The 18,074-nt window shown below is 38.2% G+C and overlaps 1 protein-coding gene across 2 annotated transcripts in view; it reads right to left on the bottom strand.

The window, feature by feature from the left end:
* Positions 1–18,074, bottom strand: part of celf3a (cugbp, Elav-like family member 3a) — a 38,317-nt gene that overhangs the window by 8,658 nt on the left and 11,585 nt on the right. For both annotated transcript variants that reach the window (XM_082187237.1, XM_082187238.1), the window contains exons 6-9: positions 5,208–5,256; positions 4,394–4,519; positions 1,508–1,587; positions 1,148–1,291 (exon numbers count right to left, since the gene is read on the bottom strand). In XM_082187237.1, coding sequence (XP_082043363.1) covers positions 1,148–1,291; positions 1,508–1,587; positions 4,394–4,519; positions 5,208–5,256 — 399 coding nt within the window. The remainder of the gene's footprint in view (positions 1–1,147; positions 1,292–1,507; positions 1,588–4,393; positions 4,520–5,207; positions 5,257–18,074) is intronic.

The following is an 18,074-nucleotide window of genomic DNA, read 5'->3' as shown; positions in this document are numbered from 1 at the left end:
AGTATAAAAACCTGTAATATTGAGTTAATACATATAAACACATACCAACACATTCTCACCTGTGAACGATTTTTCTTCTGCAATTTAAATCGCGGCGGTTTCACAACCAGAAGCTGCGCAATATACTGAGTTTAATTTGTTATGCTTGTTCTGTTAATTTACTTTTGTTTTGTTATTGTAGTTGCAGTATTTTATTGCAACACTGGTAGATAGAGGCCAGCTTCGGTTTCAGAAGCGACGAGTTCATCCGTCAAATCTTTATGAACCGACAGCAGTGTTTATATCTCGGTGTAAAATGGAGCGCATAACACTGACGGGAGCAACTCTGGTGGAGAACAGTGACTGGATCTAAAACACTCATTTCTCAGTCGCTGTAAGTTACCAAAACCACACATGGAATCCCACAACACACGTTTGTGCAGTGCAGAGTGGCTCTCTCGCACTGAATGAAGTAACGGACAACTAATTGTCCAGTCCGATGCTGTTCACACACAGCGTGTGTTTTCAGAGAATGCGGGAATCCTGAATATTTACGGGTGTGAGTTGGGTTATACAACATTCAGTTGTCACTCCCATAATTAACTCAACTGGGTGTGAACCCGTGTTAAGGACTCAAATATAGGACTGGCAACCGTATTCTGCTAATACACTACGATATGTGTTCTAAAATCGCCTCAAAACATCAAGCGTGTTTTAATATCCTCCGGGTGGATGGAATCACAGTCTGAAGCTAAAAAAAAAATCAGAGTTTGTGCCCACAATGCAATTTTATGTGAAATCTTTCAACTCCGACTGCCTAAAATCTGCATACTGGCGCAGACTTTCGGCAACTATTGTCGGCTCATCTAGACTGTAAATCAGGGCAAAATTCTGAGCAAAAGTCATGTAGTGTATTCCAACCTTAATATGCACTACTGTTCAAAAGATTGGGTAAGTAAAAACATTTTTCTCAAATCTCTTATGCTCACCAAGGCTACATTTATTTGAACTAAAATAAAGTTTTTATATATTTTAAAATATAATTTATTCCAGTGATGGCAAAGCTGAATTTTTAGCATCCATTACTCCAGTCTTCAGTGTCACATGATCCTTCAGAAATCATTCTAATAAGCTGATTTGCTGCTCAAGAGATGGTGTTAGTGCTTACTGCCTGTGTGTATGCGTTGTAGGCGCCCAGGTGTAGGCTCATGGGACTAATGACACCCAGCTGGGAGGCCACTTGCTGCATACGCCTGATTCCTCTCTCCTTCTCTGTGTCTGCAAACTTAACCACCAGACTAGAAGATGCACCCTGAGGGGATAAAGAAAATTCTCATTCTCAAACAACATCAAATAGAAGAAACTAAGAAGTCCTGAGGTGAAATATGCAGTGGGTGATGTTAAAACAAAACACAAAGACTCTGTAGGGAGTGAGTGAGTATATGAACAATGGCATACTGTGTTGTGTTATGCTTGTAGGTGTGATAGTGGGAGGAATCCTGAATGTGACTGTGAACGAAACACTAACCGGGAGAGTGCGGCTGCCGTGTAGAGCGCTAATGGCCGCCTGTGCTTCTGCATTACTCTGATATTTTACAAATGCACAACCTGCAACACACAACACATCATTAGACAAAGCCGACAAATACATTAGGCTGGCATTTTCAAAAAAAAACAAAAAAAACATTTTCATGACAAGTCATCAAGTGGGAGTATTTTAACATCCAATTAAACAAATGATATCAAATACAATAAGTTGAGATTGGTACAAATGCCCACATTATTTCCCAAAGCCTACATCTGTACATGTGGAAGAGCATAAGTGAATCTGTTAATGATTTATTACAGCAGGTGCATCTGTTCCATTCACACTCACACGTAATTACCCAGAGCACACACATCCATCACTTTATAAATCACAGCCTGTGTCGATTGGACTATCATTCATTAGCCAACATATGCGTGGATGACCGAACACTCACGGCTCCAAACCTACTAGTGTTATATTAGGGATAGGCATTAGGAGTGGCATTTACAGACATTCTAAACTCTATTGGAGTTAGACAACACGTTTCAAGACCCACTCATTGTCATAATCATACTTTAGATCTAATATTGTCACATGGAATCAATGTTCATGGCGTTGAAATTCTGCAGCAGAGCTATGACATCTCAGATCATTATCTAGTCTCCTGTATGCTCCATTTAGCCAAGGCTGCAAGACAAACTCCCTGTTACAAATATGGTAGAATTATCACTTCTACCACTAAACATTGCTTTATAAATAATCTTCCCGATCGGTTTCTACTCCTCGGAATACCAGATAGCTTAGAAGAACTCGATGTTGCAACAGAAACTATTGACACACTTTTTACCAGCACTTTAGACATAGTTGCTCCTTTGCACATAAAGAAGATTAAAGAAAATAGTCCGACTCCATGGTATAACGAGCACACTCGGGCCCTCTAGAAAGCAGCCCGAAAAATGGAGCTCAGCTGGAAGAAAACAAAACTAGAGGCATTTCACATTTCGTGGAAGGAAAGTGTTATTGCATACAGAGAGGCCTTAAAACAGCTAGATCTGCTTACTTTTTGATTCTCTTAGCAGAGAACAAACACAACCATAGGTATTTATTTGATACAGTGAACAGAGATTCTAATTACTGAACCAAAAACCTCTGCACGTAATAACATAGAAAACTGTCTAACACTAGATGGCTGCTCTGTAAAGTCTTCGTCATCAGTTAGGAAACTGGGTGTGCTCTATGATACAAATCTTCTATTTGAAAGCCACATTTTTCATATTAAAAATATATCTAAATTACAACATATGCTCTCAATGACAACATGAGCAAGTGCGGAACAGTTAGTTCATGCATTTCATGACCTCAAGGCTAGATTATTGTAATGCTCTACTGGGTGGCTGCCCTGCACGCTTAATAAACAAAATGCAGCAACTAGAGTTCTTACTAGAACCAGGAATATGACCATATTAGCCCTGATCTGTCAACAATGCATTGGCTCCCTATTATACATTGCATAGATTTTAAAATCTTGCAAAGTACTTACAAAGAACTAAATGGTCTAGCTCCTCAGTACTTGAGCGAGCTCTTAACACATAATAGTTCTTTCCGTCTATTACGATCTCAAAATTCTGGCCAGTTGATAATACCTAGAATATCAAAATCAACTACAGGCAGTAGATACTTTTCCTATTTAGCACCCAAACTCTGGAATAGTCTTCCTAGCCTTGTTCGTGTACACTCTCTCAGTTTAAATATAGACTAAAAACACATCTCTTTAACCTGGCATACACATAACACATTATCAATTTCTATAAGTCTAATTAGTTAAATGATTGTTAGGCTGCATAAATGAGGTCTACTGGGAACACTTCCTACAACACCCGATGTACTTGTTACATCGTAAGAAGAATGTCATCTACGGTAATATTAGTCTGTCTGTCTCATCCTTATCCCGAGGTTACCGTAGTCAGCCGGATCCGGTCCATATCCAGATCAGATGGTGGACCTGCACCTAGACACGACCACAACGCAGCCCTGAACGTCAGCAGAGATCCTGTCAACTAATCCCCTGTGAAGGCATGGTCGACATGACAGCCATCGGCACAGATCGTCAGCAGAGACCACAAGAACCAGACAGGTCCTCCGCACAGACCCTATGGCCAGCTTTGGCTCCATACCAGCGTGATGAATTGATCTTCAAGCAAAAGGAACTGGATAAATTTTTGAATGCTACTGATTCCGATCTGAATTCTGACTTGTGATGCAGCCTGAATCATAATCACACCATGTTCGTTCATTGGCCAGAGGAGAACTGCCCCCCCCGACTGAGCCTGGTTTCTCCCACTGTATTTTTCTCCATTCTGTCACCTGATGGAATTTGGGTTCCTTGCCACTTTCGCCTCTGGCTTGCTTAGTTGGGGACACTTAATATTCAACAATATTATTGAACTGACTGTACTGACGCTGTTGTATGAGAACTGAACTGAGCTGGACGATGACGTTATTTTTTGCAGAACTGCTTTAATTAAATAATTGCTGATGTTTACAACAGAACTGAATCAACACTGAACTGACTTCAGCTGAACAACAGCCAAAATGCATAATTTTCCAGTTATCCCTGTAAAGCTGCTTTGAAACAATCTGTACTGTATAAAGCACTATATAAATAAAGGTGACTTAAATTGACTTGTATTACTACAATGCTGGTACAGACGTGCTTTATTGTCTGCAATCTTACTGAAAGAGCCTTCAAGTCGAAGACTAATAATTAATAAATAAAATGTTTATAAATATTTGTCAGAATTTAAGCCTTATAAATGATACACCTGGTTAACCCTATTCCTTGCAGGAGAAGGATGAAGTGCATGTATTTGAATGTGGTTTGCACACCTTTGCTGGCTCCGTCAGGCCCTCTGAGTACTGTGCACTCCTCTATACTCCCGAAAGGCTCAAACATTTTTCTGACATCGGTGTCTGACAGCTGTTTCCCCAACATCCCCACAAACAGCTTCCTGTCTACATACAGAAAGACAGATCATGATAAGTATACATATACTAGACAAATGGCTGTGTAAGATCATGTATCATTTTACAGTGGTAATAACCATCAAATGATCTCAGGCAATATTTGTCACTCGATGCTTCAGCACAGTTTCATGTTGCGATAACTTTATTGGCCACTAGAGGGCCCTAGAGGACTATCACTTGCTGACCAACACAATGGCACTAGCTCATGTTTTCTGTGTGTATTAATGCAGGATTAAAATGAAAGAACCATTTGCATTGTAATTTGGATTGCGTTGACGTTTACATCCAATAAGACATTATTAAATCAGTCTGTACTCATTCCACATCCATTTAATGGGTTTAAAATGTTGAAATCTTTATTTATTAATACATTTTGTTGTGTGTCTACTTAGATATACTTTGAAGACAAAACTATCCCCATAGATAGATAGATAGATAGATAGTCCTGGTAAACCTTACATTATGGGGACAAAATGTCCCCACAAAGATGCCAAAATCAAAAATCCTTGTCCTTGTTTTTTGCTTATAAATCATACTAAGTGATGTTTTTTGAGTTTTCTGTGATGGCTAGGTTTAGAGGTAAGGGATCAAATATTCAGTTTGTACAGTCTAAAAATCATGTCTATGTAAAATCCCCATAAAACATGAAAACCCAACATGTGTGTGTGTGTTTTACCTCCTCGGCCCTCACTGTCCGCTGGCTTCACTTGAATGGGGCGGTTCATCTGAAACACAGAGCACATGATCACATGATCAACTGTACTTCCTAATCCAGCTCTTTCATTTCCTCTTGTGTTTGTGCGTGCGTTTATTGCAGAACGCTGGCTTATTGATGTGCGTGATGTAGATCTCAGGACCTGTCCATCTGCCTCAATATTCCAGAGTTAAAAGAAAAATCTCCACACTGGTCCAGCTTCTGTTGTGTTTGTGTCCCTTTATCTCTGCTCTCTCCATGTAGCCTTTGTACTTGTTTGCCTCCATTTGAGGCCTAATCGCCATCTCTCACGTCCACTTTTATCTCTCATCAAGAATCCGTTTTATGCTCTTTCTCTCTCCATCACACCTAATCCTGCCCCTCTCTCTCTATTTTTCTCAGGCACCAGGAAAAGCACACACCCACGCGGGATTGGGGAAGTGATGGGATTAAGCACGCTCGCTGGCTAATCTGGATTACAGACGCACGGCAGATTAAAACGGTGAGAGATTCTGTGCTTCTGAAACAGAAGAGAGAAAGAGGCACCAGGGGAACAAGGGAGGGATGGTCATATGAGAGGAAAAAAACATGAAAACAGAATGAGGGAGAGAGAGAGAGAGAGAGAGAGAGAGAGAGAGAGAGAGAGAGAGAGAGAGAGAGAGAGAGGAAATGAAAATGGAAAAAATATTGTATATACATAACCAAATTTAACCAAGGTTAGGTGGTTATATATACCAAGGTTATGTATATGTATATGTATATGTATATGTATAGTAAAGACATTTACATCATGTTACAAAAGCTTTCTAATTTAAATGAATGCTGATTTTTAGAACTTTTATATTCGGCTGCTGAAAATTCAGCTTTGCTATCACAGGAGTTAACTATATTTTAAAATATATATAAATTGGAAAACAGTCATTTCAAATTGTAAGAATATTTCACAATATTACTGTTTTCACAACTTTTGATCCAATAAATGCAATCATGGTGAGCATAAGAGACTTTTAAAAACATGAAAAAAAATCTTTCAGACTCCAAACTTTTTAACAGTAGTATACGTTTAAATAAAATGACAGTATAACCACAATTTGTTATAATACTGAAATGTGACACCACCTTATTAGTGGGTTATAAAACTATTACGTCCATATTATTCTCTAAAAACAACCATTAAATGACTGTTAGGACTAAAATCTATTTTACAGCAAAATGAATGGAAAATATAAATGAGCATGAACAGTAGATAGTATTAGTATTGTAATTCAAATGACATTCGCAATTATACATGGGAATAGTTCAATCACTTCAGCCCTAATTTAAATAAATACAATTAGTAAAAGGAGTGGAAGAGAGGCAAGGAGAGACGCTCTGAGCTGAATTACCCGAATCAACATAAAAGCGTTAATTATGCAGCAGGTGACATTTCGCCCCAATTCAGATCGCTTGGTTTTATCCGACCAGCCGCGATCGCTCATTTGGGGTCCGTATTGATCAGGCATTTGCTTGCAATCACTCTCTCTCACGCACACACACACAGGGCCATATAAACCATACATAATGACTTTCACTATTTCACAGCACGCCAAAAATATATTACACGACTCGCGGAGAAGGGCGCAAACAGAAGGGCATTTATCAGGATGACTAATGAAGCAGGTCTCATTGATTGTTGCAGTAATGTAAAGCACTGTAAAGATCCCCAACACCCACTATACGTCTGTTCTGGATCAGTTCTTTTGCTTTCCCAGTGTAACTCCCTCTGGTGATTACTAATCTGATCTCAGTGTAAGAGCTTGTTTTGCAGCGCTTAAATCTGATTTGCCCAAATTGCTTTGTTTATCTTCAGAAAACACTGGCATACAGGGGAAAAATAACTTTTGAGGGTGTTTTATCATTGTATTGGGGGCAGCTGCTCCCAATTTAGTTCATAAACAAGGTTACTTAATGGTTCTTCCATCACTTCCAGCCAAGAACTTTTTTCTTGAATTCCCTACTTAAATTCATAAGTTCACGTACATTCACACGAGAAGCCATGTTGTGTGGCACAAGATTCAACATCCATCGACGGAAACAATGGTGTTAGTGTGACATATCTGAACAATACCTTTCAAAAGTTTGACGTCAGAAATAGTTTTTTTTTTTTTTAAGAAATTAATACTTCTATTCAGCAACGGCACATCATATTAATCAAAAGTGACAGTAAAGGCATTTATAATGTTACAAAAGATTTCCATTTCAAAGAAGTGGTGTTCTTTAAAACTGTCCTGAAAAAATTAATGATTTCCACAAAAATGAGCACAACTGTTTTCTACATTGATAATAATAAGAAATGTTTCTTGAGTAATGATGCTGAAAATTCAGCTTTGCCATCACAGGAATAAATTACATTTTAAATATATTCAAGTAGAAAATGGTTATTTTAAATGATAATATTTCACAATATTACTGTATTTATGATCAAACAATTGCAGCCTTGGTAAGCATAAGCTTGCAAATTACTGATTGCAAGCTTATTTAAAAAAAAAAAAATCATTCTTTTAAACGGTAGCGTGTAAGAGCGAAAACAAGATTTGAAAACTGCAGTGGATATAGACCTTATGCGCCAGAGATACAAGCATGCAGCCATCTTTAGAATTTTGCAGTTTTGCATTAGCTCCGTCTATGGCATCGCTGTCGAAAAAGTAATTAGCTGGTGAAATGGATTTACTTATTGTAGAGTTAATGAAAGTTATCATGAGCATTGTAATGTTTGAAGTAGATGTCATAACAAATGTCAGCAGACCGGGAAGATTTTAAAACGAGCGGTTCATTCATAAATCCGTAAGGTCTTTGAAGATCTTTGAATCTTTGAAGGTTTAGATTAATATATTGATCAATCAAAAGAGGAAAAGTGAAGACCTCCTGGGTTTTTTATAAGTCTTCTTATGACGTTAGGCTGTAAACCCATTTTTTGACCTTTATTTTCAAGACTGTATAACACACGTCAGGTAGCTGGCCAACTGTTGACTGCATGAGCACTTTGAAATGGTCAGCAAAATGGATTAGGTTAATGACTGTGCCATTTTGGATTCATTTTCGGAAAGGAGCCAACTCACATCAAGGTTGAGGCAAGGGAACAGCTCACTCATTTAACATGCATGAATCAACAGGAAGATGGCACATCAAACCAAAACATTACCGAAAAACATCACTTCTGTACAGGCTACAGATGCGCTGTGATGTACGAGAAAATCCTTTATGAGCTTTATTCACATCTTTCCTTGCACTGTGATGAGTCACTGAGCTTCAAGGATTACTGAAAGGAAAAGCAGAGAGAGTGGCAGAGAACAAAAAGAAAAGGGTGAGGAGAAAGGGTACAAAAGGACGAGAGAGACGGGAAGAGACAAGAAATAGTGGGAGAGAGAGACAGAGAGAGAGAGAGAGTCGTGGCACTGCCACTTCAGGTCGGCACGGCAACCAACCCTCTGTCACCATGACAACGGCGAGACGAGCTACCCAGCAGGTAAACAAGGTTGCCCCGGACGACGAGGGGAGGGGAAGGTAGTGATGGGAAAAAAAGAACAAGAGAGAAAGAGAAAAAAAAAAAATAGGGCGACGGAGGGATCAAAATGGATGAAAAGTGAGTCTTTGCGTATTTATTTATGAGAAAGGAAAATAGAGAGAGACAGAGATAGACAGATAAAAGTAGCATGTGTAACTGCTATGGTTGCCAAAGCAACAGAGGCAGTGAAGACTCTCCATCATCGGGACGAGAGAAACCTGTTGGCTTCCACAAACGCTGCTCGACAAAGAAAACTAATATAACCACGCTAATAATTACAGATGATTAACATTCTACAGTTATTTTTACATTCATTAAATCTACTCTGAAACATACAATACCATTCAAATGTTTAGGGCCAGTTTTTAATATTTTTAAAAACAGTTAAATATTTAAATGCAAAAATAAAAACAGTAATATTGTGAAATATTACAATTTCAAATAACTGTTTTCTATTGTAATATATATGAAAATGTAGTTTATTCCTGCGATGCAAAGATGAATTTATAACATCATTAATCCAGTCTTCACTGTCACATGATCCTTCAGAAATCATTCTGATATGCTGATTTGCTGCTCAAGAAACATAATCAACTTATTATTATTATCAATATTGAAAACTATTGTGATAATTAAGATTTTTGTGGAAACAGTGATGCATTTTTCTTGAGTTTTCTATGATGAATTTGAAATAAAATGTAACAATGTAAACGTCTTTACTGTCATTAATGATCAATTTAATCTTAGTATTTCATTTAAGCATTGTAGAATAAAATTAATATCTTTAGAAAAAAAAAAGAATGGTGATGCCACTAAGCATTCATAATAGCCCTTCAGGTTTTAACCCTCCCCCCCCTTCAAAAAAAAACAAACAAAAAACCTAATGAACAACATAAACCAAAAGTACACAATATTGCGGTAGCACCACTGACATTAAGTGACAATTTATTATAGTAAATCATTAAATATTTGAATAAACTGCAGGAAACCAAGGACCAATAAACATAGGCTATTGTTGTGCTCGAAAAAAATATGTAAATCGTAAAACATCCACACACAAATAAATGCAATCCTTCAATATGTGTTGTAGCAGGAGAACACAACTGTCTGCTGACAAAAATAGAAAGTACCAAAAAAAATATATTCATGTAATATCCTTCCGTACATGCCATTAGAAGCACAGGTCATCATAACTCCTGCTTGGTTCATCTGCCAGCATAAAAAACTCAGCACACACACACTTAATCTGCGCCTTGATCTGAGGCCAGGGATTTCACTGGGATTATGGGATATTAAATCCATAGATTATTGAATCATCTGACATTTACTCTGCCGCCACCCTCCATGTAGTGCCTCGAACGCGTATACAAACAAATCAGTGTTTGACCTGTAAAATAGCTATATGCTTATGCATCCGAAACAAAATGTGAAGAAGACACACCCAAATTTGACTGTTCCATTCACACAAACTACTGCACAATATGAGCAAAATTCAGAAAGCCAGTGACTCATAAGAGCTCAAAAATCAGATCACAATTCACATTCACGCACACGCTACATGCCTGCAAGGCATGCTGTTTGTTCATACTCCCCAAGTTTCTCTGTGCATGGAAAGAATGACTGTGTATGTGTGTGTGTGCGTGTGTGTTTTGCACTCAAGCTAGCTCAAGAGGATCTCTCTTGCGACTTGTCAGTGTGTGTGTGGTGGCAGATGTTAAATTAGGTGTGTATCCACACAAAGACTATTCTCAATCTTGCCTCTGTACCCATCATGCAATGCTGGCCATTGCATTGAGCTGGTTCCCTAGCAACCCAGCATCCCTTGTCCCAGCCGTCTCCTGGCAACAGGACCTGCGACCGTAATCAACCTGCGCGCCACCCCACCCCCAATATATTCCACTCTCTTTCTTTTCAATCTCCTTTTCTAGCTTATTCTTTCAGCCGCATCCATTTCCCATTTTATAATAAACAAGGTTACATTAGAAAGACGATCCAAAAATATGCCATTTCATGCCCATTAAACATGCCAACGATAACAAGATACTGATGTGTCTTATACTCAAACACAAAATTTTACATCAGTTTAGAGAATACTTGACCAATTCAACATAAATTTATATGAATGTATGTGGGAAAATGCACAAGTTCATCATTTGTATTCACCTCTGCAGTGTTATTAAGAAATAACACAGCACACTGAATACAAATATTCCATTATTATTGATTAATTATGAGGTCATCGAAACGGCATGTATGAAAATCCTATGAGAATTAGAAAAAGGCCTTTTAATAGCATGTCATGCTGCTGTTGCTGCTGCTTGAAAAGTCACTTCAATTACTCTCATTAGACAATGAAACACCACCTTGGCACCTAAAATCTTCATTCTTGAAATAATCAATAAGCTCTAATCAATTCGCCTGTTTCAAACGTGCCAATCGCTAGACCGTAAGCAATTACAATAGTAACACAGACATAAAAACTGTCAGCGTCAACGCCTGCTTAAATAGAAAAAGATGGATAGAGAGAGAGAGAAGGGGGAAAAGCATGTGTGGAGATGTGCATTGGTTGGGCTTGCTAACTCAATATGCATATCAAATTCTGAATGTGACACATTCAAACAAACAGACCTCATATGAGCAATGCTTGCAATAGCGCTGATGTCTAACACTCTGAACACGCAGTCAAGTCAACATTGGAGAAACCGTCCTGTTGATTGAGACGGGGTGCTACTTTATTTTTGTCTATGGGAACCAAATGCTAAGTTGAAGAGAAAATAAATGGATTAAAGTAATTAATGCATATCTGTTTGCTACTCTTTACTCTTTAGTGATTAGATCAACTTGGCTCTCAGTTTGTAAAAACGAACAAATAAAAAAAGTTATAGTAGATTAAAATCAGTGTGCACTTAAAATCATTGTGTGGTTGCCCCATTGACTTCCACTGTACTACTGTCTGTGGTTATTTTAAGTACGTAAACACTTTCATAGTGAATATTCTTCATTTGAAACAGCTATACATGGTAAAAACAGGTATAGAATATTTTGTCCAGTTTCACAGACAAAGCTTAAGCCTAGTCCCAGACTAAAACGCATGTTTGAGCTGTCTTAACTGAAAGCACCTTGCAATATTTTAAAATATGTCAGTGCCATTGTTTTGTCTCAAGATGCACACCAGTAATATTTTTATTTTAAGGAACGTTTATAAAAGCTACTTAAATGTCCTAATTGAACTAAGGCCTAGTCCTGGCTTAGTCTAAGCCTGGTCTGTGAAACCAGGCCAATATGTTTTAAAAAATTATCATGGACACTTCAAATTGAAAACACTTTCATAGTGAATATTCTTCATTTGAAACAACTGTACCTGGTAAAAACAGGTGTAGAATATTTTGTCCGGTTTCACAGACAAAGCTGGTAAAAACAGGTGTAGAATATTTTGTCCGGTTTCACAGACAAAGCTTAAGCCTAGTCCCAGACTAAAACGCATGTTTGAGCTGTCTTAACTGAAAGCAACTTGCACTCACATATTTTAAAATATGTCAGTGCCATTGTTTTGTCTCAAGATGCACACCAGTAATGTTTTCTTTTAAGGAACGTTTATAAAAGCTACTTTAAATGTCCTAATTGAACTAAGGCCTAGTCCTGGCTTAGTCTAAGCCGGTCTGTGAAACCAGGCCAATATGTTTTAAAAAATGATCATGGACACTTCAAATTGAAAATTCGATACGTCCTTATTACTCATCAGGATATCTGCAAATGCCATATTTATCATTTAGTGTCTTTATGGCTTTTCCTGAGCAACAATATTGATCTGGGACACATTCAGAAAGAAGACAGATTACAGCCAGCAAACAAGCTCTTAAGATTACATGATTTATTGCAGACAATGAAAACCAACCAAATCAAGAGAGGAAGTAGGATGGACCCAAGGGGATCTGTTGTTTGGGACTTTATTATAATAAATGTCTGAGCTTCTGAAACCCTACCACACACACAACAACAACAAAAAAGTGGATGAAAATGGCAGTTTTTGCAGTTAACTACGCTTTGAAAAGTAGAAAATGTCCATTAGCTAGTTTAATTTTAGTCTCAATGGTGTGAAAAAATCTACTGTGCACAGTGGATACATGTCCATCAGATTAAGTTCTGCTCTCACAGAGTGTGTAATCATCAAACGCCACACACACACACACACACACTTACTAGCAGATGTCTGTCTTTAAGCTCATGGACGTCCGCCGCCTCCCCCCCCCCCACCACCCCCGGCTCATTATGTCAAATTTTCTTTCATTTCCCCCCTTCCCCCAATTCACCCCTCAATCTTCCCCCCTTTTCACATATCCGTCCAATTTCTCTTTAATTAGACCTACTTTCACCTCTCTCCCTCTTTCACGCTCTCGAACCCTCTAACCCTTCAATTCATCTGAACAATGGACTCATCCTGCCTGGATGTGAGTATAGACACTGACACTAAGTCAAATATACTTAATCGTGCATTTCTGGAAAGGAAACGTGTGTGCATGCAATTTCACATCTAAGTCGTCGGATTGCGTTAGTCTGATAAGATTGCTTGGCTTTCATTTGTGTGAAAAGTACAGTAATATGAGTTTGCATACACTTTCTTACACAGAATCCAATTGGATTTTCATTGAAGTACATTTCACATGTTCATGTAGTTTAAGTGTAGCGCACTTACTGTATTTGTAAAAGCATGCACTGAACAAAACATGACACATATTTTATGGTATACAACAACCAACCTTATCTTATTTGACTTTCCGGGTGCCCTAAACATACTACGACATAAATCAGAATGAGCACATTGTACTAAACTACAAACAAACATCCAGACATTCACTCTCACACACTCCATCCCCCTCTCTAATAACACCTGCCCTCCCTTCCCCCACAACAAAGGCACAACAGACGCTCTTTTAAACATGCGTTCAGACGCACAACAACTCGTCCCAAACATGAAAATGCCAAAAATGCGTGCATGCCAATTGAAACGCTAGTTCGATAGGGACGGGCGTAATTTGATGCTTTGAATCATAATTATAATAGTAAAAACGACATTAATAGTGAAAACAGAAGCTATCTGGTCTGTCCTGCTGATCGTCTTGCTTTGTCACAATTTTTTCTCTGAGGCAGGAGTAAGAGTAAAGCGGTTCCTGAAACAGCAGATAAAACAAACCACAAAAAAAGTCAGTGTGAAAGCTGATATTTATCTTAACTGAAGTCAGATAGAATCCAGCTGAGTCACGCTATACCATAAATCGCCAACACAACAACTGTCTTCCAAATTCATCTGTTTTTTTAGCCTTGTAGTGCACTAGCTGCAGTTTTTTTAAATGCTAAAAGGAGGCCAAAAAGAGTACGATTTGAGATGTGGCCAATTCTCAAATAGAGGAAACGAGCAAACGAAGGTGTTAATGTGTATGTTTAAAAGCTTGAAGGAACGCGTGCACGGCTGAAGTATCGCCCGCCGCTTTGTTGTGCCCGTGCAAGTGGGGCCGTGTGATAAACAGAGCTATAAGCAAACACGTTGGGATGGCAACGATAGGCAAAGAGCGAGAGATAGGAGAGATGGGGAAAGATAAGAGGAGGGGGAGGAGGAGGAGATCATGGGATCGGAAAACCAGAAAGAGGACTCCAGGTCTCCATTCTCCTCCTCTGTCTACAATCACTGCGAGCCTCTCACCTGAAATTAAACATAAGGCCAGGTGCCACTCCAGCCATGCCATCTGTTCAACCCCTCCTCCCTTGTCTGTCTTAACCTCTCCCTTCAATACAATGCTCTCAGTTGATCTTTTATTCAGAGTTTCAATAGTAGCGAAATTAGAATATTAGAATGTTTTTTGTTAGGCATTTTTCGCTTACCCAAACAGCAGTCTAAAATAATTGCATGAAATATGATTATTACAAACCCAAAACACATTTGTATGTTTAGAATTTCAATTTCAAAATTGTTTAGGATTGTTAAGGTTTTTTTTGTCATTCAGGACACAATGTGTGTGTGTAATGGCATATGCAATATGCAGTGGTGTCGATAGTATCTAAACTCATCACCCTTTACTTGTATAGTGAACTCTGTGGGTTTCACTATGTAGTGATTAGTGAGTGTGTGGATAAGGCAGCAGTTTTAGACACAAATTCATGAATAAAATGCACCTCATGAGTTCAGCATCATGGTAAGATGTCATGATGTACATAAGTCCACATTGAATTTGGGTCACAAGAATGGTGTGTTATTTGTATATACTGTATATTATTTGTTGTTTGCATGTGTGTACTAGTATTTACTTGTATTAGTATTACATTAAGGTGTTATAATGAGTTTATATATATATATATATATATATATATATATATATATATATATATATATATATAAAAGGGAATTAAGCTGCATTTTCTAAATTCTGAGAGTTTGAGGGTTACAATGATGACTGTGCATCCTCAGACAACACAGGGGACCACTTGAATAACACCTTACTCTTGTCTCTCTCACTCTAATTTAATACTAAAGATTAGGAAAAATTATAAAATTTCAGAGAATAAAAACTGTTACTCGAATGCTTTAACGTCTACTATTGTGTTTTAAGTGAATGCTCATTTTATTAATCATTTTAGTATAGTTATGTCATAGATAAGTCTGTTAGTGTATCATTTACCTGAGTTGGTTACCTGAGGCCCTGTTTACAACTGGTATTAAGATGCGTTTTGGTCGATCGGATCACAAGTAGACAAGGCAGATACATATTCGTTTACACCTGGTGTTTTAATCTCTTTTGTCCACTTTCAACCACTTCTGTCCTGATTTCTTCAAAGGGAGGGTCTATGGGCGGGTAAATGTATGGGCTTCTTCAGATCTTTCGAGCTAATGAACGAAATAAGCTCAAGCAATTTACATATGAACACAGAAAACAAAAAAACATACGGAGAGCAGTAGCTTTCGTTTCTCCTCTGACACTCGCCGAACGCGGTGAGTGCGTGTTAGGAATCAGGAATGGTGAGAAAACATCATGCTTGGTACGTTTTTCGTCTTCAAACCATTCTTGAGTCTACAGCTGACGAAGTTGCGTCTGGCAAGCACGCTTCCCATTATGTTTACGCATTACCTCAGTAGACGGAGAGTAGGCGGTCTTCTGTGGCTGTTTGAACGCATTCGACCACATTAGCGTTCACTCTACGAAAGCAATCCTGTCTAATGTTTTTTTGACTACCTCTGGAAGTGGTTGAAAGTGGACAAGCTCAAAACATTTTAGACCCCGTTTACACCTGTATTTACTGTCATCCACTTGTGATCCGATTGACCAAAACTCATCGTAATACCAGGTGTAAGCAGGGCCTGAGATACCTACCTGAGATCAGCCTGCTGTGTGAAAGAGCCTGAAACATTTGAATACATATTGTTAGGATTTATTTATTTGTATATTTATATATTTATTCAGAGTTAAGAATACTGCCTTTTCTCTGTGGCTTTGAATACTATGTTGAAATAAAGACAACACAGTGGGCCGCTTGAATGACACCTAACTCGTGTCTCTTGTCTCTCTCACTCTCATATAATACTAAAGACAATTCTCATCCCCCCTGGAGGTCCACTCAACAGATGAGAGTTGTCTTTAGTATTAAATGAGAGTGAGAGAGACAAGAGTTAGGGGCCGTTTACACAGAACGTGTTTTTCCATTCCACTGCACTTCTTTTCCATTATTTTTTCAATGTAAACACGCAGTAGACAGACGTCTTTAACCGTTGCACTCATGTCTTTTGCCGCGTCTTGCGCATGACACAGCATTCTAAAAATCACGAAGTTAAAATGAGTTCAGTTTTTAAATGAGTTCAGTCTCTAGACCTTGCGCTTTTGTGAAAACTAGTACACACATGCAAACAACAAGTAATATACAGTATATACAAATAACACAACGTTCTTGTGACCCAAATTCAATGTGTGGGAGGTCACATAAGCAGAGGCATATTTTTCAACTTCTTATTCCCCTATGATAGCTACTCTCAGTAGAAGAAAGCGAACACTAAGTTGTTATTATAGCAACTTATGTAGAACATTTTTATATTAATAAGTATAATTCACCTCAAACATTAAAATTCTGGCATCATTTTTTACTCAACCTGCAGAACACAAAAGAAGATGTTTTGAAGAATGTTTAAACTGTTGATGTCCAAAGTAACTAAAAACACAGATTACATTTTTTTTTACATTAATTTAAATAAAGCTGAAATAAAACAAAATATTAATATTAGATGAAAAACTTAAAAACCTTAAATGATGGGGGAAAAAGAAATGTTGCCTTGGCAGCTAACTGAAATAAAATAAGTTTTAGTTGAAGTACAAAAATTACTCAAATTAAAATACAAATAAAATTAAATGCTAAATTACTAAAACTAAAATGAAACCTAAAAATACAAAAAAATTTAATCTAATTCAAAATACTATTAAATACAATAAAAATGATACTAAAATTAGCCTGCCAATAGGATCCAAAAGGAACACAAAAACAACTTTTTGTGTTTCGCAGAAGAAGGTTTGATGAGGGTGAGTAAATGATGATAAAATTGTCATTTTTGGTGGAATTATCCCTTTACTTACACTATTTGAACAGGCGGATACGTTTCATCACTCGCAAATTGACAATGCAAACAGTGAGTCTTAAAGATCAAATCTGGGAAATAAATCTGAATTCAGCCAAGTGTGAACAAAGCCTGAGGGGAAAAAGAGAAAAAGTGAGAAATTAAGGTTCCAAGCCAAATTCGGTCTTATCTTATCTGTCTTTCTCCCCTCGTCGTGGTAACAATTCCTATCTCACCCGCACACGCACTCTAAACACACATCACGCAGCGTTGCCGGAGCGATTCGCTATGATTGACAGGCTGGGGGCGGGGCCTGCTCTGAATGGCAGGTGCCATGAGCTGGTAATAATGCCACACAGCTGGGCTTTCCATGTGTGTGTGTGTGAAAAAAGAATGAAAGAGAGAGACAGAGAAAGAGGAAGAGAGATTTCTCTTTAAGAGGAGGGGGGGGGGGGGGGGGGGGGCTGTAGTTCTTAATAACATGGTTCCCTTTCGTACCTCAGGGGGGAGGTTTGAACACCGTCTTACCAGGCTTAGGTGAGGGGGGTAGACTAATAGAAGGATGGAGGGACAGAGGAGGAGAGAGGATTTAAAGCCGAGGGAACCCGCTGATCTACGCCTGGAGAGGTCGCAAAGGTCAGACTACTGTCATGCTAATAATGGGATTTGTTCTGGAGTTACTCTTGAGCACACATGCACATAACGTTACGCACCA

The sequence above is a fragment of the Leuciscus leuciscus genome (assembly GCF_965113295.1).
Source record: "Leuciscus leuciscus genome assembly, chromosome: 12".
Taxonomy (NCBI): Eukaryota; Metazoa; Chordata; class Actinopteri; order Cypriniformes; family Leuciscidae; genus Leuciscus; species Leuciscus leuciscus.
This window is presented reverse-complemented; position numbering and strand designations above follow the sequence as displayed.